General features: G+C 42.8%; 1 protein-coding gene and 1 long non-coding RNA gene across 5 annotated transcripts; both read left to right on the forward strand.

Moving 5' to 3' along the window:
* Positions 1 to 225: 225 nt before the first annotated feature.
* On the forward strand, positions 226 to 2183 carry LOC9269955 (uncharacterized). The gene is made up of 2 exons (XM_015793468.3): positions 226 to 578; positions 1839 to 2183. The coding sequence occupies exons 1-2, from the start codon at positions 365 to 367 to the stop codon at positions 1901 to 1903; spliced, it is 279 nt and encodes a 92-aa protein (XP_015648954.1). The 5' UTR covers positions 226 to 364; the 3' UTR covers positions 1904 to 2183.
* A 457-nt stretch (positions 2184 to 2640) lies between these two features.
* Positions 2641 to 9776, forward strand: LOC136351509 (uncharacterized). Of its 4 annotated transcripts, XR_010734726.1 has the most exons (4): positions 4269 to 4627; positions 4992 to 5103; positions 5304 to 5439; positions 5910 to 9776. It is a non-coding gene; the product is annotated as an uncharacterized lncRNA (long non-coding RNA). The 4 variants fall into 4 exon arrangements; XR_010734723.1 differs by lacking the exon at positions 4269 to 4627 and adding an exon at positions 2641 to 3833 and having other exon boundaries at positions 5304 to 9776; XR_010734724.1 differs by having other exon boundaries at positions 5304 to 9776.
* The last annotated feature ends 16826 nt before the right edge of the window (positions 9777 to 26602 follow it).

Genomic DNA, 26602 nt, shown 5'->3' on the forward strand with positions numbered 1-26602 from the left:
CTCTTTGAAAAAAAGAAGTCACTTTTTTTTTTTAGAAAAGAAAATCGTCACTGGTGGCATATGGTCCCGTGGTCCAATACCATTGGGCCGAAGGCCCAAACTCACCGTCAGGTTCCACGTCTTCTCCGCACGTGGATTCGTGGCTCGCCACGTGTCGCCCTCGAAATTCTGGAAGCCTCCAGAACGCGCCACGTTAATCCCCTCCTCCTTCCTCGTCTCCTCTTCGGCTCTTCCAGATTGCCATCTTCCGCGATTCCCTTCTCTTGCAGTAGCATCGACTCAAATCAGAAAAACCCTCGGGCAAAGAACTGGAATTCGAAATACCGCTCGAAATTCGGGAGCACGCGCGACTCGATCGACATCCATGGAGAAGAAGGAGCTTCTCGGCGTCCGCAAGAGTCCGCCGCTCACCAAGAGGCGGCGCAAGGTGACGGCTGGTGGCGCCGGAGGCGGGAGCATGGCGAAGGCCATCGCCGCCTACCTCGCCTCCGACTCCTTCATGTACGCGCCGCTGGTATCCAACTCGCCGCCGCCGCCGCCGCCGCCTTCCTCGCCGCCTGCGGGAGCAGGTTCTTCCGGTTAGTTACCAACTCCCCCCATTCTCGTAAGCATCATGAGCCCTAGAATTTTCTCGGCGTGGTGATTGCTAGAATCCTAAGCGCTAAATTTTCGGGCGGGCTGGGCTTGATTCCTCTCTAGAACAATGGCCTCATCGGCCCAGATTTAACTAAGAGGCCGCTAGATACAGTGCAGATTCCGTGCTTATTTCGAATGCCATCTCTATTTGTTAGCGTGTTGCTTCGTTGCATCCTACGGTGAACCAACCGTGGCTAGCATTTGTTTTGTTAGAATACTGGATTTTGTGGGTTAAGTCTTAAGAAAGGTAAAGTTTAGGAAGGATGCAATTTTTTTCATTTGTAGTGAATGGTGATACAAAACTACTGAAAAGAGCAAAATGGAAAATTGTCAGGCAACGTTTTGTTGCCCACTAGAATTCAGATACTTCTGGTAAAATAAAAATAAGTCACACTAGTCACTAGGTACTGCCTTGGAAAACAAACGAGAACACTATGAAGTCAAAACTCTGTGTATCAAATGTTTGGACTGCACTTCGAGTTCGAGGCAGTTCTACTGAAATGAAAAAAAAAAGAGAGTAAGGGCCCCTTTGAATCAAAGGATTTATGTAGGAATTTTATAGGATTCAAATCCTATAGGAAATTTTCCTATTTGGCCCTTTGATTCAAAGGATTGAAGCTTTTCAAATCCTATGAAATTCCTATGGAATTGCACATTGTATGTAGATTTTGGAGGAAATTTAGCAAGAGCTCCAACCTCTTGGAAAATTTCCTTTGAGTCTATCTCTCTCATTCGATTCCTGCATTTTTCCTGCGCTCCAATCAAACGACCATTCCTGTGTTTTTCCTGTGTTTTGCAATCCTCCGTTTTACACTTCAATTCCTATCAGAATCCTGTGTTTTTCCTATTCCTCTATTTTTTCTACCCTGCGATTCAAAGGGGCCCTAATAATTGAACTTCCAAAAAAATGTTCATTCCCTTCAATCTCAGCCTAGAACCCCTTGGGAGGAAAAAAAACAACATTACTAACAATGATGTCCAAAAAACTTTCTGCAGCCTTCGACGCCTTGAGTAAATCAACCCTCAATGCATGCATGTCCATCTATTTGAACATGCAGCTATTTGGAATATCGCTTTCAGTGAACAGTGAACACATCCTGCATTCCTGCTTTGCATGTTAATTTTAGATTTTCAGTCTAACACAGTCCTGCAAGGTGTTCATTTATTCACATTACAAATGTATTGTCATGCAAATTGTGCAGATAAAATGGTAGCTTTGGTGCAAAAGTACAGAGGCTCTTGGCGAGGTACATTTACTGCATGCTAGAAGAATTTGCAGACAAGTTGGAGTTCTTCCTGGAGTTGTAGCCTTTTATCACAAGTGTTAGTTAATTTTTGTTTTCTGCTGTAATGCATAGATGTTGTACCTTAACAGTTAACTGTCTGCTAGAGTTCCTATACCCTGTAAAAGGCTAACTGTGTTAATGTGGGGAACTCATTTAACTATCAGTACCTTGTCTTGTGTGCTCTCTAATGCAGCCACACTTTTCACATGTCAAGTACATTTTTCTTCTGTTTGAATGGCATTCTGTACTAGTGTGCTATCACTTTCTTGACTCCGTTTCGCAGTACACTAATACATTGCCTGATACATTGTGATGTGGTTTGATCTTTGTAAGTTTGTAACATTTGTATCGTTGTATTACCTACTTTTCATTGGAAAGTGCCACCGCGTTTGACTGTTGTACATATTTGGTATGTCAAGTACTGACTTATCTTTCTTACGAATGTGGCATGAGATGCGTGCTTTATTTGTTTCAGAATTAGTGACATTTCCAACAAGCATATGTTTATAGCAGGATGAAATAAGAGATGTGGCATTAATCTCTTGAAGCATTGGGGGTTGTAGACTTGCTTCTAGTCTGAATCTCTTGCAAATTGATATTGTTTACTTGGATAGTGCTAGAAATAAGAGATTAATAATTTCTCCCTTGTTGGCACTTGCCTAATGCCTAATTGGGAGCAGCGTTCTTTTTTGAATTTAGGCCAGGAGCTCTGGCATTCAATATAGAAGAGAGTGAGCATCAGTGCAGGCAGAGGCTGGCGGCCTGGCGGGCGAGGTGCGCAACCAGGTCACCTAGCTGATTGCATGAAGGTCAGTTCTCAGCATCAGTCAATATCATTTGCTCTATATAATTTTTACTCTTCCATTTCTAAAATGAAATTAAAAACAATTATGATGAACCAGCATTTTGGGAAAGATATAAACGGTCGTCACACACTAAGGAATCTATGACCTGCGTTTTTAGTAATGTTTTGTTTGATGAGGTTGCAAAACCCCCTTTCGAGTGGTAGTTGGTGGCTTGGTGGGCATAGATTAGAAAAAAGCATGAGACTTTAGGTCTCTTGGGCCACTTATCATTGTCCTCCCTGTGTAACATTGTTTGGGTCTAATAAGGTTAGTCACACGCAACCACGAGCTCGTGCGGACGAGGGCAAGCATGGACAATTATGAGATCTCTTCCAATCTAAACATGGTTGAATATGACCACCAGCTTTGTTGGAACTTATCAGAAAGTACATTTCCATGACCATGCCTGAGATTTTTGTGGTGCTACCTATGGGGATATGGGGAGATTGAATTAGTGGTCCGCGTCATGAGAAATCCCTAAGGAAGGAAGCAAAGGTGGCCAATCTGAATTAGTTGGAACAGAAGAACAGGACCAGCAGCCACATGCGTGCACATGGCCTGGAGCCCCCACATTTGCATAGGTTTGCTACTGAGTTTGCATTGCATTTACCTGCAAGCTAATCTTGGTTTGCTCGTATGGTATTTGATTGTACTGAGCATTTTTCAGTGCAATGACTGGAAATCAGGTTTGGGAGACGAAGAATTTCATGGTTTGGGTGGGTGTTGATTCACTGAAAGTATTAGATGGCATGGTGAGCTGGTGCTGTTCAATTGACATTTCTTGTTCTTTTATGTGAACCTTTTCTGGGATGTGTACTCGACACTTAAAATCAAAGTTGAGTGAGCCAGACAATCATTGGATGGCCTTGGACTAATTGCACCGAAAAGAGGCTATTAGGCCTTGGCTTTGCTCTTCCAGGTCCTGCAGAAGCTACCGGTTGGTCTAACTGCTTAAGACGCAGGAACAGTCTTGTGATGGTTGTTCACTTTCGCTTTCTGCTGGTGAAGCGACTGTCACCTTTATAGCTGCTGTGATCAAGAAATGCTCATGATCAACCGTGTTCAGGTAAACGCTGCTAGATATCTCTGTGATTTCTATTCAAGCTAGTGATTGAATGCTAATTCATGCCAAATCAAGATTACCAGAGACACTTTTGTGAAACCTGTGAAGGTGTGTGACAATCATTGCATGTCTGTTTATGAGGTAGATTCTATCTGCAGGCAGAATTTGCATTATGGATATGCTTTTGGGAGTGCAGTAGTGCACCCTGCTCTGCTACATGTGAAGGCAGATGCACTAAGCTAGAGACCCACGCCACCACCAGCACCCTTTTAAAATAAAAGTTCTCATCGTTGCCTCTATTTTGTCTTCAGGACAAAACCCGGGGGGGGGGGGGGGGGGGGGAGAAATCAAATACTATATGTTCTCTCTCTTTCTGATCTTCTCCTTCATCTTTTTGATGGGTATCTGTAACATCTTATCAAGACGCATGCATCATGAGTCATATCTCTTGTTTGATGATTGCCGGTTGCTTTGAGAGGACATCAGTTGTCTTGGCGCCTAAAAGTCTCCTACTAAAACAACATTAGATAGATCCATGGCGTGGCGCATCCTTGTCGTCATGCCATCTCCATATGAATATTCATATTCTTCTGGTGCTTGGAGAAGTATAACTTCTGCTTCCGAATGCTGATGATGAGATATCCAAAGCGATTAAGACTGCTCGTTGTTGTTGTGAATGCTAGTACCACAAGTTTCAGAGGTTTCCTGGAAATAACGAGATAGCTCAAAGTTCAAAGCGTAAATCATTGTTTGTCCGTGTTGAGGGTTGGCTAGGGAATTCAGCCATGTAGTTTCAGGTATAGCTGTTTTGCTTTCTGCGTTGTGTTCCAGATAATGCCTGGCTGCTCCTGAACCTATGTGCTAAGAGTTGTCATTTATTTGATACTCGAGCCTGTGTAGTGTATGACATGTGACATTCTTGCTATCCTGGCTTCAAACAGACTTCCTCTGGTTTATTCATTCATTCTCTAACATGTGCATACCTTCAACTTTTCTTTGTTTAATCTGAAATGTGTTATCTCTTCATGTCATCTCCTGGCTGAATCCTGAATGGACCACATCCTAGTATTCATCAATTCTCATTTAGTCGTCATATGTGGCTCAAGCCCTAATCCAGTAATCTGCCGTTGTTTCAATTGGTACACATCTGTCTTGTTGCAGGCTAATGCTGAGCACATGCTACTCCAGCCAGAGCCCTGTCTACGTTGGATAGTCCAGATCGTAGAACCACACAAACAACAAGCTCAGTTGCTCACACATGGATGGGCTCCAGGTGCTGCAAAGAAAGCCATACCATTATTTGCGTCTTTTGCCTGAGCTAAATTCAAGTAATCTGGTGTTAGCTTTATGTATTGGATCTTGTGTGGTGAGATTGTTTTAGTTGTTGATTAATTTCGTACTTATGCTTTCCCTTCCCTGTAGTGCGTTTCAGTCAAAACTAATTTAAATTTTGACCAACGAAATAATTTGCAGGTATTTGGATTGTGTTGGATTGGATGAACATAAACTAAGATTTTTAAGAAGACTGCAAAAGGTACAGTTCATCCATGATTTCTGCCTGGCTTGGCTGTGTCTTTAAGTGGCTGAGCGGCTTCATGTCTCCAACATGGTATGTGCAATTGCTTGTTTAATATGTGGATATTATTTGTGGGGAAACGAAGTTGTTTGTTTCTGGCCACATAACCTGCTTTTGCCTTTTGGCATCTTCGAAAAAAATAAAAAGGTTTTTAGATACATGCATATTTAAATCCTAATAAGGGTTTTCTTTTGTATGGTTTGTGCTGAAAATCTAGGAACTGTTTTTAGACCGATGCCAAATTTACCTCATCTCACACCTTGATGGCTCCAAATTAGCCTCCCATGGTTTTGCTAATATATTTTTAAAGAGAAATTTTACGGTACATTGAACTACAAGTATATACTACCAGTATATTTGATCTAACGGTGTAAATTAATCTGATCTTTCTCTAAATTATTCTGCAGTATAAATTAAATAGAGTATATTTGTCTTTTCATCTATTTGCGTGGGGGTAATTTTGTAAATTCGCATTTCCTCACTTAGTCAGATCTGATCGATAGGCGCCCAGTCAAAGCCGCCACTGGGGGGATCGTGCCATAGGCGCGCAGCTGCGGCAGCTCGCAGCAGCAAGGGCAGCCGGGCGGCGGCAGGTGGAAGCAGCAGGGCGGCATGCGGCATTGCGGCAGCAGCAGGGTAGGGAAGCCCGGAGGCGGCGATAGACTATAAGTAATGCACAAATCACAAATTAATAGTTCTACTAGACAAGGACTCTTGTACGACCTTGACCACCATAAAAGTTCACAAATAAACCAATTCACAAGTGTTTGTAGAGAATTAGACTTGTTAACTTAATTACTTAGAGTTGAACTAATTAGATAGAGCTAGATAGGTTTAATTATTGCTTGTGTATCCATTTTCATTGAAGCGGATGAAGCCTGAATCATCAAACAAGTCTAATGCACACATGCAGTAGTTATATCTTGTCACGGGCTCAGGCTTAACACTCAAGAGAACTTATATCGCTAGAGACTGACGGAAGCAAGTTCCTAGAAGCGGACAGCTGCTGCTGGGCCCGACGGCGGCGATAGTTTTGCGCACGACAATGGCAGTACGGTGGCTTTGCTCCCAGCGAAGACTGTGTCGCTTTCGGCTCCGGCGGCGGCGACGGCGTCGTTGCGTACGAGGAGCCACACGCGAGACAACGTGAAGGCAGCTGCCGACTACCCAGTGTACCGCGTACAGGGTAGACTGGATTGGTATCACGAACGGATGACGAGATCCGAAAAATACCATCGATGGAAAATAAATCCCGTTGGAAAAAATCTCAATTAAAAATGACTAAACAACCCCTTTCAGATTTTTAACAATACCAAATCTACCCTTTCATATACTACAAGTATATATTTAAAGTAGAATGTACCGTAAAAGTCCTCATTTTTAAAAGGGATAGGTAGGGGGTATCTTGCCATAGTTTGATAGAAAAAAAACCAAATGTTCGTCGACGAATCTGGTTAAGACATGCATTGGTGAGAGTTGGCACCAAACCAAACATCCCTCTACTACGAAACCGAACAAAGCTCAAGACCCACATTTGAATGTTGGATTTCTTTTGTTTCGAGTTCTTGACAGAACTGAATAACCTGATAGTAGTACAAAATCATGACACAACACAACGTGTCACAAACAAAGTAGCCATGGGGGAGAAGATTGAATGCATTTGCCCTCACAGGTCACAACACCTATCCCCAAGCACAGAAATCCTGGCCCTACACAAGTTGCCACGCCTTGCAAGGCGCCATCCGCTGCTGCGTTGGCAACTTGGCAGGGCTGTAGCTGGCTGAGAAACGCCATGGCCATGGACCTGGAAGCCTGTAGCTGAGCAAGCATGCATTAGCCTGGCTGTGAGTGATCAGATCAGCATGCACGAAGACGAAGCCTGAAGGGAATATCCCACATGGCTGTGCTGTAAAATGCAGAATCTTTACTGTCACCGGCCTTCAGCTCAGCTCAGCTCAGCACGCTCGCTTCTGCAGGCTGGCTGGCTGGCTGCTGCAGCCAGCGCTTCCCTTTCCCCAATGCTCCGACAGGGGAGAAACCCCTCCTCAAGGCTGAATTTATTGTCACCCACTGAGAGACAACTTGCTAGATATAGATTAATGGCGACCTAGCTTCTTCCTTCCTTTGGGCAAAGCCCAAGTTTTAGTACTCTGTACTCCAATCCTGCTTCTTTCCTGAATACAATTAACTCAAGTAGAGAGATTAATCACTAACTTATCTTTGTTAAGGATAACAAACACATGGACTTATCTTGATGTAACCTCAACTTTGTTGAAAGCTTCTTGTGATTGAGTGATGACAGATTGACAGGGGGTAGCAACTATCAAGAACGGAAGAGTAGAGCCAAAGAGTACACAGTGTAAGCTAGAGGCCATCAGGGAGCAAGGCTTGGCACGCACATGCCGTCCTTGGACGCTTCCCCTGATATCCCAGCTGCTATCCATCTGGTCAGCAGTAGTATATGCATGATATCCATTCATCCAACCATCCACACACACTACACATGAATTTAAACCCCCCCGCACGCACGTACGATGCTGGCAATGGCAACAAGCCTCTGTCTTTCTTTCTCGCTCTTCGTCATGCCATCCTTTTCAAGTATAGGATTGTAGATCACCAGTTGATGTGACATGTTGAGCATATATTCCCCATGGGTAAAAAGGATCAAAATCCTGCACAGCCTCTAGCTAGCTCATCACCATGCAATGCATATGCATGCAGCCCCATCCATCCGTCTACCTGAAGAAATGGACTTGACAATGGCAGGAACTATACTTCTCTTTCAGTAGCAATGTACAGCCCCATTTGAAAAATATATCTGATTGGTCGAGACTAATTAAAAAACTAGTACTCTACATTTGAGTATTATTCTGCTTTCATTTTTAATATAGCAGGTGCTTATGCGTGTGTTCTTATCCAGAGGGGAGAGACTGTGCCATGTTGATCAGGTCTGAAGAATCATTTTATTTTATTTTTCTTTTTCCTGAAAACTTGGTGTTGTTTGAAGAATCCTTGACTCTGATGATGAGATTCTGGACAGGGAATTCCTTGTCTCACCTGTTTCACTTGGCGAGAGCCTGATCTAACAAGATCCATAGCTGTCCCTACTATGTAGTAGCTAGCTAACAATTTTAATCATCCGGTTGATGATAATCAGCACATGGATTTAGTCCCCTCAATATTCTGCTCCTTTGCTTTGGACGCTTGCAATTAGGCCTGGCTGGTATGGTAGGCACACACAGACACAGCTGCACGTCCTGATGATGGGTTATTGAGTAGTACAGCCACTAGCTAGTGACTCCATTATTTTGTAATGCGACAAGGTGCCATGCATCCAAATGCTCCTGTACCCACAGAGCTGGATTATCACTTGTGTTGCTTTTCTTCCTCTCCTTGAGTTTTGAATGGTCGCGTGTATTTATCCACACGTACTGTATAATTGTACTTTGCTGATAGCTAGCTAGCTATGTAGTAATGTTTTTCTCATTGCATTTAATCGATGAAGATGGCGAGAGTGCCATGAAGAAGCAAGAAATTTGGATCATGATCATATATTGATCGATACTTGAATCATGCATGCATATTTCTTCATTTTCCCAGCCAACTAACAAACACCAGTCAAAACATTTCCTTGGTAGTAACAACTGAAGAGAATAAACGGTTTGGCTAGCTTTGATTCTGCAGCTAGTTTAGCTAGCCAGGCTAATTAATAAGTGATCGATAATTAACGCACTCCCATATGTGACCAATTAACCAATAATCACATATTGTATTACAGGAGGCACATGATATGCTACTACACTACTAGTTGTGGGGGGTGATAGAAGATGGGAGAGAGCTAAGCTAGCTGAGAGAAAGGGGTAGATCAGAGAAATGGAGGTGGCTAGCTGCTCCTCCCGGCCTTCGTTCTCCTTCCTACATAGGCTACATGTACAGTGCATGGCCGGCGACACTGGCATGCATGCAGAACGGCGATGGCGGCGGCGACATGGCTGTCCGTGGTGCATATGCATGAGCCTAATTAAGCGCCGTAGATGGCGGAGAGCTTGCGGAGGACGGCGACCTTGACCTCCAGGGCGCAGATGTACTCGGCGGCGCGGTGGAGCAGCGCGTCGACGTCGGCGCCGCCGCCGCCGCGACCACCGCTGCTGCGGCGGCTGGTGGCCGGCACGATCTTCTTCAGCTCCCGGAGCCGCCTCAGCACCATCAGCTGGAACGGCCTCCTCCTCCTCAATGACACCATCCCTCCACCGCTGCTCCTCCCATTGCTCCTCCCCACTGCCACCATGGACTTCCTTGTCATCTCCCTCTCTCTCAACAATGTCTGCAACTACTACAATATGAGTTGTAGGCTTGTTGTATTGTGTGTGTGTGTGAGTGAGTGAGGTGTGAGGGTGTAAAGGGAGGGGGTGGTGTATTTATAGGGGAGAGCAAAGGCAAGAGATTTCACTTGGCCATGTGGGAAGAGGAGAACTAGGTTCTAAAGCTGTAGACTTAGCTGTAAGGAGGTATACTTGGAGCCATCAAAGGCCATCAGTTCTGTGAGCTTACCATATCTTATGGGTATGGTCAGGGGCGGATCCATGAATAAAAAGTTGGGGGACTTAACATACAGAGTATACCGGCATAAACGTATCATCTCAGTATTAAACTATCCTAAAATACTATTAAGAGACCTTTAGCACCTTCTATCTTATCAACAATGGTGAAAAAAATTGAAGAGGGGCTCGGGGGTATCCATGAATCCGTCCCTGGGTATGGTAATCTTCGTTTCTAACGAAGATGAAGACGAAGTTAGAACCAAGAAAGTAATTAATATGTCATTAATTAAGTTTTAATTATTACAAACTTAAAAATAAAATTATCTAATATTTTAAGGCAATTTATTTATATATATATATTTGACTTAATTTCTATATATATATATATATATATATATATATATATATATATATATATATATATATATATATATATATATATATATATATATATATATATATATATATATATATATATATATATATATATATATCGACTTAATTTCTATATAGAAAATTTTCACACGTATGTATCGTTTTGTAGTTTGAAAAACGTGCTAATAAAAACTAACGGAAAAGATGTATCTTAATCAGAAAAAAAGGGGTCATATGTGCAACTATTATTGGTTGAGGGGTAGGGTGTCTCCCTGCTTTTAGTTTAATCCAAAGAGGAAAACCTATATATTAAGAGCCTCTCAGCCCCTCATGGTCATATAGCCTTGTAGGTAAGGGTGTATGTTTTGTTTTGTAGTACTATTGCTTAATTTTTATCCATCTTTTTGGCTTTGTTAATTTCTCTTGTGCTGGTTTTGGAAACTATTTTAATCCCTGAGGACCCTTATTTCTTGCATGTGGTTTATCTAACTATAAAAAGATGGAGAAAAAATAGCCAATATATGCTTGTGTTACATATCCTCTTTAAACATGCAAGGTCAAATTTAGTCTAGAAATCAGACAAAAGTAGTCGCATTTGTAGTTAGATTTGTTATTTTACTCCTACACGTTTATGAAGAGATATAGGCCCTCTTTGTTTAGGCTTAGGCTTATTGGCTTAAACTTTTAATTCAGCTTATTGGCTTATATGATTTATAAGCCGGTGGATTTAATGTCCTAAGTTTAGTGGTTGAGTCATACATCTACCTCATATAAGCCAAAAAAGCTTCTCCAACCTAGCTTTTGGCTGAATAGTGTTAGAGTGGCTTATGGCTTCAAAAAAGCTAAATGGAAAAGCTGCTTGTTTGTTTAGACTTAGACTTTTTGACTTATAAGTTGGCTTATAAGCCTAAACAAAGAGGGCCATAGAACACGATAATATATCTATGCTTTCTAATTCCCTTAGAATTGTCTGTAGCTATTTGGACCACATAAGAAAAACTTGGGCACATGCCCTATGTGGGCTTACAATCTATATCCTGCTTGTTTTCATGTGTTGTCATGTCACTAACCAGGTCCATTTGACCTGGGTTTCAAATTGAATATATGCTGTTGTACTTCTCTTGTTATTTAACTTATCTGTCAAAACACAAATTTAAGTGATGTTCCAATTTAGGGTATGTTTAGTTCACGCTAAAATTAGAAATTTGATTGAAATTGGAACGATGTGATGGAAAAGTTGGAAGTTTGTGTGTGTAGGAAAGTTTTGATATGATGGAAAAGTTGGAAGTTAGAAGAAAAAGTTGGGAACTAAACCAGGCCTTAAGATAAAAACAGGCGGGTGATGATAAGACAAATTTGACCCAGTGAAATTAACCTTTTTGTTCTGAGTTCAAGGATCATACTTTAATTTGTTCTAAGGCCCTCAAATAAATTCTTCCTTCTGTTTTTTAAGATATATCGCCGTAACTTTTTAGGTATGTTTGGTTGAATAGTCCCACATTGGTTGCCGGACCTAATATATAAGTTGGGGAGCCCCTCACCTCATTAGCTAATTTTGAGGCGGGAAAGACCTTTTACCATCCTACAATTGGTATCAGAGTCTGGCTAGATCAACATTTCTGACCTGACGGACAGTGTGTGAAGGCCTAATGGACCGTGGGTGCTTGCGGGGCCGGTATACCTGAGGGACCGTGGGAAAACGGTGATGGGACACCAATGTATGAAGGGTGAGATTGCTGAATAGTCCCACATTGGTTGTGGAAGGGTAAGAGATCTAATATATAAGTGGGGGAATCCGTCACCTTATTGGCTAGCTTTTAGGATGGGAAAGACCCTTTACGGTGCTACACGTTTGACTATTCATCTTATTAAAAAAATGTAATTATCATTTATTTTATTGTGACTTGATTTATCGTCAAATGATCTTTAGCATAACTTTTTTTTTACATATGCACAAAAATTTTCAATACTACCAATGATCAAACGTTTATCAAAAAGTCAATGGCGTTATATATTAAAAAAACAAAGGTAGTATTTCCTCTAGTCATAATATTTGACGCTTACCATAATATTTTGTCCAATTTCTTAATCTTTGACTATAATGACTTAATGCTTAGTTTGAAAAATGTAAATGTAAATTTGCCTTGATAAGTACTATAATAATATCATAAACTAATTCTATTTCATTTATGGTTTTCAAATATATGTCCCAGAATTCCATGTCCTAAACATGCATGACCGTCGTCACTAGATGAGTTGAGTACACGATATGATGGAGGTAAGCTGTGTTGTTCATCTTTCTGCAGAAAGGGTGAAGAAAAGTGTGGCATAAGACCTGCACCTGCTAGCTGGGGGACGTGTAGTTGTTGTGGCGAGAGGACAGCTCGATAAATTGGGTAATAATTGCTTGACGTCTCCACGTCTCGTGCACTTGTTCTTCCTTGTCATGGGGCTCTGTCCTCGCATGCAGTCCATCTCAATCCAACCTGATGCCAAAATGGCCACTGCACAAATAGCTGCTGAGATCGCAAGCGACTGGACATATTAATCAATTGATTAAGCCCACCGGCACATAGGGATTAATCACCCTCTTTTAATCTACATGGTCCACAAGAAAAGCTTAGGTCCCTTTTGGATTGTGCTAATTCTGCAAGAAATTAAATTTTTGAGGAAAAGTTGAACACCCATTCTCTGACGAAAACTGAATCTTCCGTTCTACGAGGAGAAAAACCCTCCTTTTCGAGTGCACGGAGCTTACAACAACCCGTTGCACACCCCTCCTTCCTACGAGGATTCTTTCCTACTATGGATTATAGTGAATTGGTAAGGCTTTACCCCTTTGGCCTCCTTTGCCAACCTGTACTTTTGTTGAAGCGTTACAAAATTTCCACCGGAATCACCTTAATTTGTGTAGGAAATATTGCTAGGTAAAATAAAATCCTATGCTTTAGTTGAAGCTTAAGAGCTTATTTAAACAATCGATAGGTTTGTCAGCCTGGTTTTTCGTTGGTTAGTGAACAAGGCTAAAATCGAAACAATAAGCTAAATTGATCAGGTTAGATAATAGATGGAGGTGCGGGGATGGCTAGCCATGAGTAGCCGTAGCATAGCGGTTAGCCAAGGTACTAGCTAGTGATTGCAATAGCTGGGGTTGTGTCGAGCTTATTGTCGGTCATGCAAAATAAGAAAATAAGAAGGACCTAGAAGGAGAGCAATACGCGAAAGATATGTTTTACTATCGCTGAGTGCGAGGGACAAACCTATAGATGGGGCCTTATAGATGGTGCAAGGCCCGAGCCACCCCAATCTAACTTGGGTTGCGTTTGTATTAGCATGGTAATAATTTACGCTGTGCAATTGACCTTTCGTTCTAGGCCTTGGGTTATGGGCTATGGGTTAGGTTATCCGGGGCTTGGGTTTTACCATACTTATGTCTCAAGTTGGACAGCCCCTGAGTCTTACCCTACCTATTTTTTTATATGACACCTTTGCATTATTTTCCTAACAAGCTACATGGTTTAATTTCTTCTTTGTCCTGCCTGATCACCTCTGTAGCTGCCCCTATGCTAACTTGTTGCCCCACAAGAACTTATATAACCAGATGGGCAATAACTGTTTCACCTCTGCATCAACCTAACATAGCCTATCTACCTCTTTCTCCATAGACGTAGGCTCTGTTTGGAATTCGGAAATTCATTGTTTCTTGCAAGAATATAATTGAAGTGTTCAAATGAAGTTGCTGCCTTTGTTAGATGAGATTTGCTCTGGTCTAACAAAAAGTATCTTGAGGTACCGATACCTCACGGTACCAAATCATTTTCGATCGTTGGATCTAACAATGGCTATCCTGCCCAGCTAGATCCAACGATTGGAAATGATTTGGTACCGTGAAGTACCGGTACCTCGAGGTACTTTTTGCTGGACCGAAGCAAATATCTTGTTAGATAGATCAGTGAAGTAGCGTTGCACATTATTAATTACTGGTCTGCAGTACCATTGGTAGAGATGAACTCCGGTGAGCTAATAATCTAGTCCTGTCAGAGACAAAATTAAGGTATGTTCATTTATTTGTCATTGTTAGCTGCAATATGGTTAAAGCAAATGCCACAGTTCTAATCACCGGATATGGTTAGCAATGGCTGCAACAATCATTGGGAAGTTCCATGTGATCTTTGTCAAGTTGTGGCATGAATGTTGCCAGAAGCTAGCTAGCTGCAGGCTTCCATGACAATGTTTTCACTGTCACCAGGTGCCCAATTGCAGCACTGGCCCTGCACACACATGGCCAATTTGTGCTTTTTTAATAAATTAAATCATAGGGTACTGAGATCTGAAAACCCTTTCGATCGGATGAAGAATAACTTTCAATATATTGATATAGAAAGACTGGAGGGGCGAATGCGAGGTGTATGTTTCGTCTAATTCAGTATTTCATAATATCACTGATGAAGCTGAGGTCATGATAGCAAAGGAGAGGATCTGAGGAGATGATCAAGCCTGTTTTATTTTCCCCTTTTATATCCTTTCTATTTGACCCTTCAGTGCATTGCTAATAATCATTGTGGGAAGAAATGATTAATATTTGGATCCATCTAAATAACAACAAGATTAAGATCTTAAATCTTAATGTGAAATCTCCCCCCAAAATATATCATCAGGGTTTTCGCCTTTTTGCACCTTGTAAAAACTGCAACCTTTTTCTGACCTGCACACTTAAATTTTCTTTTGCGCATTCATCTGGCAGTTGGTTTTCGATCAGCAAACAACAGGGTAGGGTGTTAACTTAAAGGTTGCTATATATGTATGAAAGTGCTGTTTCAACTAATAAAAAGGAGAGCATTAATCCAAAAATCATCAGCTCCCCGGACAATACATGTGCCACTCCCAAGCACTGTTGGAGCTGGGAACATGGGTTTGCACCGAGATGCTCTTGCAGCAACAGGAGAGCCGAGGCAACGTCTCCACAGTGCCGAGGGCCAAGTTCTTGGCTACCACCTTCAGGAAGCAATGCTAGTGTGTATCCACCAACACCAATTTAGAATCAGATTTTTTTTTTCATCTCTTGTGTTAAGATAGATACTATAGATCATTGGGATCCAGAGGTTTATCGGATTTTTGTTTGAAATTTGTCAGAGGTAATCATTCTGATCGTGGAAATGGAACATCACAACTGAACAATGATGATACTGATTTTGCACATCATTAGGATTCGTGAACATCTTAGAGAGGAGTAATGCCAATTGCAAGACCCTATATTATGCACCCGGTAACCAGCACCGCCCTGTTATAGAAGAGATGCTCATTCCTTTCCAGTTTTCTGCAGTGCAATCAGACTGATCGAGACCCTAGCACAGCATGCCGACAGGTGTTTATTTTTTTCCTCCAGTTTTTCTCTACCTCCTGTTTATTTTCTTTTCTCTATTCCGTTTTTCACTTGGTTTTCTTTTGATCTCTGACTTGAGATCCCCGATTACCAGAAAGCAGAGGAATGAAAAAACGGGAGAATAGGAAAAACATAGGATTCTAACAGGAATGTAAGTGTAAAACAGAGGATTGCAAAGCACAGGAAAAACACAGGAATGATCGTTTGATAGGACAAAAAAAAAACACAGAAATCAGATGAGAGAAATAGACTCAAAAGATTTTTTACAAGAGGTTGGACCTCTTGTTAAGTTTCCTCTAAAACTTATATAGAATAAGTCATTCCATAGGAATTTTGTAGAATTTAAAAAACTTCAATCTTTTGAATTAAAGGGCTACATGAAAAGATTTCCTATAGGATTACAATCTTATGAAATTTCCTTGATTTAAATGGGCCCTTAATTTCTCTGTGCTGCTCTTGTTGGTCGGCGTTGCCGACTCTCGCCGTTCAGCAATCAGCACGTTGCCAATCTGGACATCCTTATCACGGAATGCTCAAAGAGCTAGCTAGCTGGCCGGTCCGCCGCCCGACGCGGCGGCGGATGGGACATCTTGACGTCGGCACCGCCGAATCGATCGACCGACCGACGACGAGACGCCACGCATCTCCCTCTCCTCTCTTTCTCTGCGCGAGGCCGCGTGGTTTCGCTGCAGGAAACACGCAAATGGCAGACGCGCGAGGGCGGCCATGAGCGAGTAGCTAGGCAGCTGTGGGCTGGAAAGAACGATCGATATGGCAATATGGCACTGTGCTGCCGTCACTCCAGCCGTCCATTCACAATTTGGCCAGACAGCTCCACGATACAAGCGACAGGCCGCAGGCCCGAATCTTTTCCCGATCGCGTACGTACAGCGGCCTAGCTGGCTGTCCGGCCGGCGAGCGTACGTACGCGCGCGCATCCACTGATCCATCGATCCATACTCCGCGCCGATTTTTTTATTTATAATAACTAATCCTTCACAAATTAAATAAGTAGTAATTATCCGTAGGGATTTACCAAAGTAGTAAGGACGCTATTGTCATCAGCGTCCAGGTGTGGACGCTGTTATAATACACGTCCAGCTCGGGACGCACTTCTTAACAGCGTCCACAGTCTGGTGCGACCTAATGTGCCTTACTGCCTTATCACACCGGCCACTGCAAGCGCTTGTTGACATCTCCTGCTAGCGAGCCTTTGTGTTGTCCTAAGCAACGTTAGCTCGATCACTTTGTTGGCGATTGAGCATGTTTAATTACTTAATTATATGCTATCACTCTATAATTTTTGCCTTTGAAGTGCCTATGCATGCGTTAGCTTTTTCTTTATCTGGTCTGGTTGCCTCTAAAACAGATATATAGCTCGTTGTTGGATCAATCAATTTGTAGTTATATATAGGTATGTCGATTCATTTTAATATCGCTGCATATCGTATCAACGTAATATGGTTCTAGATAAATTATACTCATATATTTCAATAATCCAGCCAACTGTGTCAATTACAAATACAGGACAAACAATCTGGGTAGGTGTTGACGAAAAAATCGAACACACCAGCCTGGGAGATCTGCTTAACTCCAGTGTACGTCCAAATCTTGGTGAGATGCGAGCGTGCCAGTCAGTTTGATCTTGCAACTGACAAGATATGCAAATAGTAGATCAAAACAGCTGATCGGCTGACAAGCCGATAGAGTAGTTCCAGCCGATAGCGATAATAGCCGATGCCGATACCAGCCGATAGCGATAGGGTTTAAGCAATCGGCTATATGTCCAATGTAGATAATAATATAAAGGCAATCGGCTGATGATGATGTAATAAAATAACAATATAATCCAGTATAAACCAATCAGCTAGCATTGATATGATAGAATAAGCACTGATCTGAAGGTTAAAGCATACATCGGCTGGAGGCCCGATGTCATGAAATCTACAAGATTAGATTAAACAGTGAAACCTTTGTTGTCATCGGCTAAATCTAACTTATATGTATATGCAATCCTTATAAGCCGATGCAACGTCCAGATAACTCATCGGCTGAAACCCCGATGAAACCCTTATTGGCAATCAAGAAGCAGGCTAGAGATTATGGTTCTAAGCACGACTTAGTAGATCAAACTTAACTGATGCAGCACTAAGTATAAAAATAAACATAATATCTAGACAATCAAGCCGTTGACTGAGTTTTCAGGGTGGTAGATGTCTAAGCTAATCTAATCTAGCAACGCGATTTAGCCGATACCGGCAGAAACCCTAAAACGAGAAGCAGCCGATAGAGCTAAATTATTATGCTAAAACTAGATTAACAGACATATGATAAATAGGTAGGCAAATATATCATCCAAACTAGAGCAATCCAAGAGGTCGAATGTACTGATGCAGCCTTGAACGACGCCGACGTAGACGATACAATTGCCTGGACCGGCGGAACATTGGACTTATCCCTTCGCCGGAGATCGAAGACGATGCAGCCCCGCGTCGGGTGCCAAGTTCCGCCGGAACGTAAAAACAAAAGTAGAAGTAAAAAGGGTGGCGATGCGCTGAATTGTATTGATCGTAGCGATTGATAGATTAAAATGACCCCGGGTGTACATATTTATACCCATAGGTTGATATAAGTCCTTGTCGGACAAGAAAGAAACTTTCCTAAAGATAAAAGGAAAAGATAAAGTCCTTATAGGACACTAAACACACTTTCCTAAAGATAAAAGGAAACTAACAAACTATTCCTAATTAATAGATACAACTGCCTTCTTCGGACTCGATCCGTACGTGGCAATCATCATGAAGCACGTCAACTCAATCCGACAATGATTCCAATATCATCTTGCCGGAATTGGCTACATCGGCTTGCCTTGTCCGATTCGGTAACTGCCGATGCACACTGTAGCCGATGCGGTTCCGAAGCCGATTCATACCCTGTTTCCATTATCGATTTCCTCCCAAATCCGCTTCGACCTTAACTCCAAATCCGATGCATGATTTACCAAATTTCGTCGTTAACAGTAGGTACAATACGTTCTTGCATCAACTAGGCAAACAAAACGATTCAAACCAAGTATATATCCGGACACTAGATAAGTTCTTATACATACGAAGAAACGTCCACAATCTAAAAAAGCTCACTTAAATATATAAGCTAGTTGCACTGTGCTTCTTGAAACTTTTCTTGGCACTCAACTACTTGTGTTGAACTTCCCGAAAACCTAAATCAAACGAAAATGTTAGTTTCACCAAGATAAAATAAGGCAGCTAGCTGATTCTCATAGAGTTACCGTTTGTTGAGTCACTAGCTTGGCCTCCGCCATCTTCTGTGTGGGCACTCCTATCTCCATGCTCTATACTGCAACCTTTTCCTAAGTATACCCAATAGTCAAATACTTCATTGTATTGATACTTTTGGAGAACTTGACGGAACCATGGCACCACAAACAACAATAGTAAATCTATCAGGATGAAACAATCTTATTGCTGAAACAATCGACCGCACAAAAAACCTTACTAGGGTCCGCATAGAGGACGTCGCTGTCGAGCGGTCACTGGTGGCGACGGCCTCTGGCGCAAGGAGGTCTGGACATTGTTACGAAGATGCTGACGGGATGCTGGACGTCGTTCAATACAGCGTCCAGGTCTGGACATTGTTACGAAGAGCGTCCATTCCTGGACGCTATAGCGTTTAGCATCCATCCTACAATTAAAATTTCCCTCTATCATTTACTAGATATTTAATTAATAGGTTGTTAATTATTATATATAAAAAAATCGGTACTCCGCGATTGGCTCAACAAACTGTCAAGGCAACACATCGGCCACATGGCCTGAAAGAACGGGCTTCAATACGTCAACTCACACACAAGATGTTACAAAAAAGTTGGCTTACGATGCAGCGTTTGTAGCGAGGACACAACTTTTTGATCTTGCCAATTGTATTGATCAATTGACATAGTTTGAATGTAGGGGTGAATCTAGAAAAAACTAATAGGAGGATTTGAACAAACTATACAAAACCATAACTCCTTTTTCTAATGGATATATGATAGTAGAAAATTGTAGTGTGAGTTTAATTGGGGCTCCCATGATTGCATCATTATTGGGAGTTCGAGACCCTGCCTTCCCCACGGCAGATCCTCCACTGTTTGGATGGCAATATAGGAATAGAATATGCCTGTTAACTTGTTTAGCTGAAGCTTACATTCCGAAAGCTACTCCTCTCAATCAACATATCGTGACACTGGCCACTAGTCATGCCACCATCCACCCTATGTATGTATGTGCTTGATTTTCATTACCACGGGACTTTTAAAGAGTTTCTATATCACTATTACATATCACCCTTGAGGTGATACCAGTACTTACAGCAAGCACCAAACAAATCCGGTCCAAGATAAGCTTAAGGATGATCGACATTACAAAAGTTACGATCATTGATTTAACCTCGACCTTTTTTCTCTGTTTCTTTGCAAGTGTCGTATCGTTTAATTTCTAGCTCATCCCCATGCAACACTGCGCTTGTCCGCAGTGGATCTAGCCTCGATGCATTGAGGAGGATTGCCCAAGAAACATGATGTGCCCATGCTTGATCAAACGCATTAGGAGTAGGGTGTAAAAAAAAACTCGAAGCTCGTCCTTGTATCGGCTTGATCTCATAGTCATAATGAGTCAAGTTAAGATGGGTCCTCGTATCGGCTTGAGCTCATAGTCATAATGAGACAAGTCAAGATGGGGTTTTAGCTTAAAAACTACTCATTTAGCTTGCTAGTGTAAAAGATCATTATATTTTTTATATGCTTAATGCTTCTTAACTAATGCTTAGTCTTTAATTACATCTAAACTATTTGTGTTTAGTGCTTCTTATTAATTAGTTAGTGCTACTATCATGTTAATATACGATAATGTTAGATTTGAAATTTAAAAGGTTATATGAATGAGATATAACTCGTCAACGAGGCTAACAAGTTTAATAAGTTAGCTCGCAAACCGAACTAAGTTAGTTTTTAGCTCGTTAAAATTAATGAGCCAAACTGAGTTGCTTTATTAGTAACATCTCAAATGAGTCGAGCCTTAACAAGCTGAGCTAGTTTGTTATCCACTCCTAATTAGGAGGTTATGATAATATGTTTGTTTTATTTTAAAAATGCTATTATATTTTTCTATAAACTAAATCGAACTTAAATAAACTTGACTAGAAAAAAGTCAAAGGGATTTATAATATGAAATGGAAAAGGTAACTATTAAAAACTTGAAAAAGGGTTTATTTGTTTTTCCATAAAAAACTTAAAAACACATTGTTTAAGCCGTTCTAAAAACATGCTCACTAGAAACGATGAAGTAGCTAAGTTGATAAGCTAAATAGAATGCAGCCTTTGAAAAGAAGAGCGTGATCAATCACACAAGCAGAACAATAAAACTACTCGCTCATCCTATCACAAACCGCGAAAACTAATTAATAAGGAAAAATAGTCTGAATCACCCTGAACTATTGTGCAGTATGAATTATCTCTTTAAACTTGAATACCAGACATTCAACACCCTTAACTTTTTCATACCGGACAATTAACCCCTCCCCTCTCCCAAGCACTGTTTTAGGCGGTTTTGACCTAGGAGGGATGATGTAGTTAGCAATATTTACTAAAATAATGGGTGGTCCCACATATATGTAACCATCTTCTCCTTTCTTCCCCATTCTCTTCATCCCCAACTAGTCGGAGCCGCCAGACCACGGAGGAGGCGACGAGCCAACAAGCACCCTCCATGGCTCGTGGAGGAAGGTGGTGGCGACAACAGTGATGGCCAAAGAAGAAGATTCGTGGAGGCCGACGGAGAGGTAAGCTCATGCAGGGGGATCCCGTCTTCCCTCCTCTTCAACAGAGGTTGGCAGCAATGGAACCTATGAGGACTCCAACGTCACGTGCTCGCCGACTGCGGCTGCCTTCAGTCCTTCCCCTTCTTCCTTCTTCCTTCTTCATCTCTTCTCCCTCACCCTCAATCTCCAATCAAGCTAGCAGCCAAGCCGATTGCCAAATCCACATCCGCTTATTCCTTCTCCAGCTGACGAGAAAAGAAATGGGAGTGGAAGCATGGGTGTCGCCAGGTCCACCTTGCCACCACTCACTGTGCCCCCTTTGACGCCATTTGTTGCCAACGACGCCTTCCCCATCGCACCCCCCTCGCTACCGATCGCTTCCAGCCCTGCCCGCCGCGCGGTAGCCCCTTCCTCATTGATGTCTACTGCCTTCAGCATCCACCTCGTCACTGCTCATTGCACCCTCCTTGCCGTCGCTCACTCCCGCTCTGTGCTTTCCTCGTTGTTGCCCGTTGCCTACCACATCATGACCCCTTCCTTGATGCTGCCTGCCACCTCCAACGCCCTCTTTGTTGTGCCCGTCGTCCCTGCAGCACCCACTAGTGTCAACAGAGAGATAAATGAGAGGTATAGGTATGGTGTATAGGCGAAGCGACCGTAGCTCAACTGGTTATATTCCTTGTGGTGGACCCAACCCACCCACTCTGGTTCAAGTCGTATACTTGACATGAGTGCTCGTATTTACGGCTAATTCGTTTGTGCTATGTTTCTAAAAAAAAGGAGGTATGGTGTATATGACAAGTGGCTCCCATGTTCTTTTTTTTAAAAAAAGGAGGTATGGTGTATATGACAATGGCTTCCTTTTTTTTTTAAAAAAAAGTTTTTATTGGATTGCCACGTAAGACAAAAAAAATATTTTGGATTGGATTAGGGGAGTAATTTATCCGGTTTGAGAAGTTTAGAGTGTAAAATATCTGGTAATTAAGTTTAGGAGGTAATTCGTACTGCTGTCAATAGTTCAGAAGATAATGCTGACTTTTTCCAATTAATAATAAACTGGGGAAACATTAACAACAGTACGTGTAGCATGAGCTAGCCGCAGCATGCAGGACCCGCTCGATCGAAGCTCACAGTTTGTTAATGTTAAAGCTCTGCAGATTAATTAGTGGAGTATGATCGATCGATCAGTCGAATGATCATTCAAGTTTCGTCCTTTTGTATGAAACCTCGTCACGTGTGTTAAATGCATTCGCAACGCGCGCGTATATATATTATAAAAGTATATAATATGTGTATGCATGAGGTATGCAGGGAGAGGTACGGTGGTCACGTATTATATATGATTGGCCGAATAGAACCAAGAGGAAACCATCGTATTTATATGCGACTGACGAGAGCCCCCAGCTGCCTGCCTGCGTGCATACGAGCGCAGTATCATCACGCAGGGAATGCTGGAGGCGCCGGCCAAACTCGTGCCGACGCGGTGTGTACTGGATAACCGGATGCATATGCGTACGCCCGACGACGATGCATGCACAGCTGCACACGAGGCGCGCGCTGGCTGCTGGCCTCCCCGCCTGTCTCGCGCACGAGCCGCTCGGCCCCAGCCGCGCGCGGCAGCTGTAGGCTGTGTTGGGGAGAACTAAATTTGAAAAATACTCGGTTGATTTGTTTTTTCTCAGAAATATTCGTGACGTAAACTTTTTAGCAGAAATATATCATCAATCTCGAACAACCGTTGCGCGAAAGCGATGTGAGGGTGAAGACGCACGCGGTGTCGTGCTGTGAGAGCGCGAGACCGCGCGGTACCACGAGATAAAACAACGAGACCGAACGGTCTCGCACAATGAATCAACGAGGCCGAACGTCTTGTCCAGCGGTGCTGTTTAATTAGTAATTAATTACTTTAATTAACAATTAATTAATAATAATTAGTGATTAATTATCCAAGTGATTACTTATCCTTAGCGGATAATTAATCACTAATTAACAATTTACAATCGGCATTGGCAGTCGTCCAGCGAGACTGCTCGGTCTCACGGTTTGGCCGCGCGAGATTGCGTGGTCTGACGCTGCCACCGCGCAAGTCCTCGATTTCGCTGTCGCTGTTTCATCGTGCGAGACCGTGCGGATCACTGCGCGATACCGTGCGGTCTCGCGCTGTCATTGTGCGATATTGTTTGTGTTGTCACGTTCACGTCACTTTTCACGGAACGATTGTGCAAGATCGACGATAAAATTTACATCCCGAATATTTCTGAGAAAAAAACGAACCAACAGTATATTTTTAAATTTAATTCGTGTTGGGGATCGGAATAGGTTCGCCTCGGCCGCCTTTACCGCAGCTTGCATGCGCGAACGCATGGCACACGTACGTCCTCCATCGATCACACACACGCGGGCGCACGGCGGACGGGGGAGGGAGGGGAGGCCGGACCCCGTGCGGGCGGGCGCATGTGGTGCGTGGCAGGGAAGTGGGGAGACCGATTTCGATCGATCGGTCGTTCGATGGAGACGACGAGGTGAGAGGGGCAGGGGGACGGGGTGGGGAGGGGACGACGCGCATGTGCACGTCGCGGTCGCCCCGTGGACAGCGTTGAATTGAACCCCATGCACGTGTACTCCCGCAGTGTGGATTCGATCGATCGACCAGTCCCCACCCCGTCGTCCATGCACGCACGCACGCGCACGCCCGCCCGGCGGGGGCCCCAACATCAAATCCATCCCTCCCTCCATCTGCACGGAGGGTGATGTGTTAATTAATCACGACGACGACTACTCTACTGCATATGGCTAACCCGGGCCAGGCCGGGATCGATGGACCGATGCACGCAACATGGGCCGGCCGGCGGTGCCGAGCGACGTACGGACACACGTCGCTGTGTAAATCGGACTCGCCCGCGCGCGCACGGGCGTCGTCGGCGCCTGTAGAGAGACCGGACCGGTCGAAGTGAACACTGCCAGTATGCGATCCCATGGGCATCACGATCGAGACTGAGACTGACGTACGGTATGCATGTTAGCTTGACTGTAAGTTTTACGTTGAGATTCATGTACTGTATTCTAGCTAGTGCATGCATCTGATAGACTCAAGTGGGCAAAGTAGCAGGGGTCAGTGCTTGGACTGGATGTCTGGATCACGCCGCCGCCGGTTTTGCCCAAATGGAAATCGGGAGCCACCGATTAGATGTAGCGCGCGCGTACGTGCGAGGACGTGCACTCCAACTCTCACAGAAAAAGGCCGAAGAGGAGGATCACTTCTTGTCAAGTAGTTGGTGAAGTTTGTCCGTGTATGGCTCTATCCTAATATTGTTTGATACTGAACGTAAGTCGTAAGGTGTAGTTGTTGTGGTTGACTAATTAGCAAATTATTAATTTATAATTAATAACCTCTAAAAACATAGCGCCATCAATGATTGGCCAACGTGTCGTAGAGTATATAGGAGAATTATTGTCCAATGCAGATGACTACCAAGTTCTCGGCTAGATTAATAGTACTATCTCCGTCCCAAAATAAGTGCAGCCATAAATATCCATGTTTAACGCTTTGACCATCCGTCTTATTTGAAAAATTTATGAAAAATATTAAAAAAATTAGTCACACATAAAGTATTATTCATGTTCTATTATCTAATAACAATAAAAATACTAACCATAATCTTTTTTCAAATAAAACGAACGATCAAACGTTGAACATGAATAATGCTAAAACTGCACTTATTTTAGGTTGGAGGGAGTATGACAGAAGTGCATCACTTTGTCTTCAGCAAGAGCCGGATGGTTCCGCCTCTGCTTCCGGCTTATTTGGAGAGGACTTCTACTTCGGCCTTTTCTTTTCTTTTTTTTATTTATAGTCTGTTCATATTGATGTTATTTAGTATTATACCCCCTCTGTTTTATATTATAAGATATTCTAGCATTACACATATTCATATAGATGTTAATGAATATATCTAGATTTATTAACATATATATAAATATGGACAATACTAACAAGTTTTATAATATAAAACGGAGGAAGCACCATTTATAGTAAAATTAATAAATATGTGAATGCATTTAGTTTGATAGTAATATGAGCATGCCCTTATTATTGTAGGAAAGATGCATACTCACGCAAACAACATTCCTGCAAATATCCAAACACATACTATACTAAAAAGACAAAGGCTAACGATACACCGTTAACCATGTGTGGATATCCCATTAAAAGCCTACCCACTTAATATTCGTAACAGAGGTAAAACCAAATAGTGACATTGTAACGTTCCGCCTCCCCTAGGCTGGGCCCGCTTACATCTGGCAGCTTTCATAGGTCATAGACTGCCCCCACAAACCAACATAAATCTTTTGTGCACACTTTGTTCTCACTCATGTGCAATCGGGATCGGCTTCCGGAAAAGAAGTTGCAACTTATTGATATGAGTATTCTAGTAAGTACATCCCCTCTTGGCCACGTCCCCCCAGGCCAAGAACATTCCCTCTTGGCCACGTCCGTGTGTCCAGTGCCAACGCATGTGCCATACTGTGTGACCACTCCGGGTCCACACCAGCCATACGCACCATGCCTGCGCAACTGCGACACACGCGCCCATGAAACCGCGAGAGTCGGCTCTGATACCATTTTGTAACGTCCCGCCTCTCCCAGGCCGGGCCCGCTTACATCTGGCAGCTTTCATAGGTCATAGACTGCCCTCACAAACCAACACAAGTCTTTTTTGCACACTTTGTCCTCACTCATGCGCAATCGGAAAGAATTTCCCGATCGGTCACCCATCCCGAAATTGCTCCAAGCTAAGCACGTTTAACCTCAGAGTTTTTTAGAGATCGGCTTCTTTTTGTTGATATTAGTATTCTAGTAATTCTATTAAGCCCTAGGCTGGGATGTTACAGACATATATAGGGATGTGATTGTTTGGATACACTACCATACACTGCCGCTACATCACAGTAGGGGTGGAAAAAAAAGCTTGGGCTCATGAGCTCAGTTCGGGCTTGACTCGAGCTTAGTTGGTTTGGCACGGCTTGTAAGCCAAACGAGCTAAGCCCAAGCCTTCTTTTTAGCTCGTTGCTGAAATGA

This window comes from Oryza sativa, chromosome 8 (genome assembly GCF_034140825.1).
Source record: "Oryza sativa Japonica Group chromosome 8, ASM3414082v1".
NCBI classification, from domain to species: domain Eukaryota; kingdom Viridiplantae; phylum Streptophyta; class Magnoliopsida; order Poales; family Poaceae; genus Oryza; species Oryza sativa.

Coding starts and splice junctions, on each gene's coding strand:
- LOC9269955 (XM_015793468.3), top strand. CDS start 365: ATGGAGAAGAAGGAGCTTCTCGGCGTCCGCAAGAGTCCGCCGCTCACC. Junction 579..1,838: donor TGCGGGAGCAGGTTCTTCCG/GTTAGTTACCAA, acceptor CAAATTGTGCAG/ATAAAATGGTAGCTTTGGTG.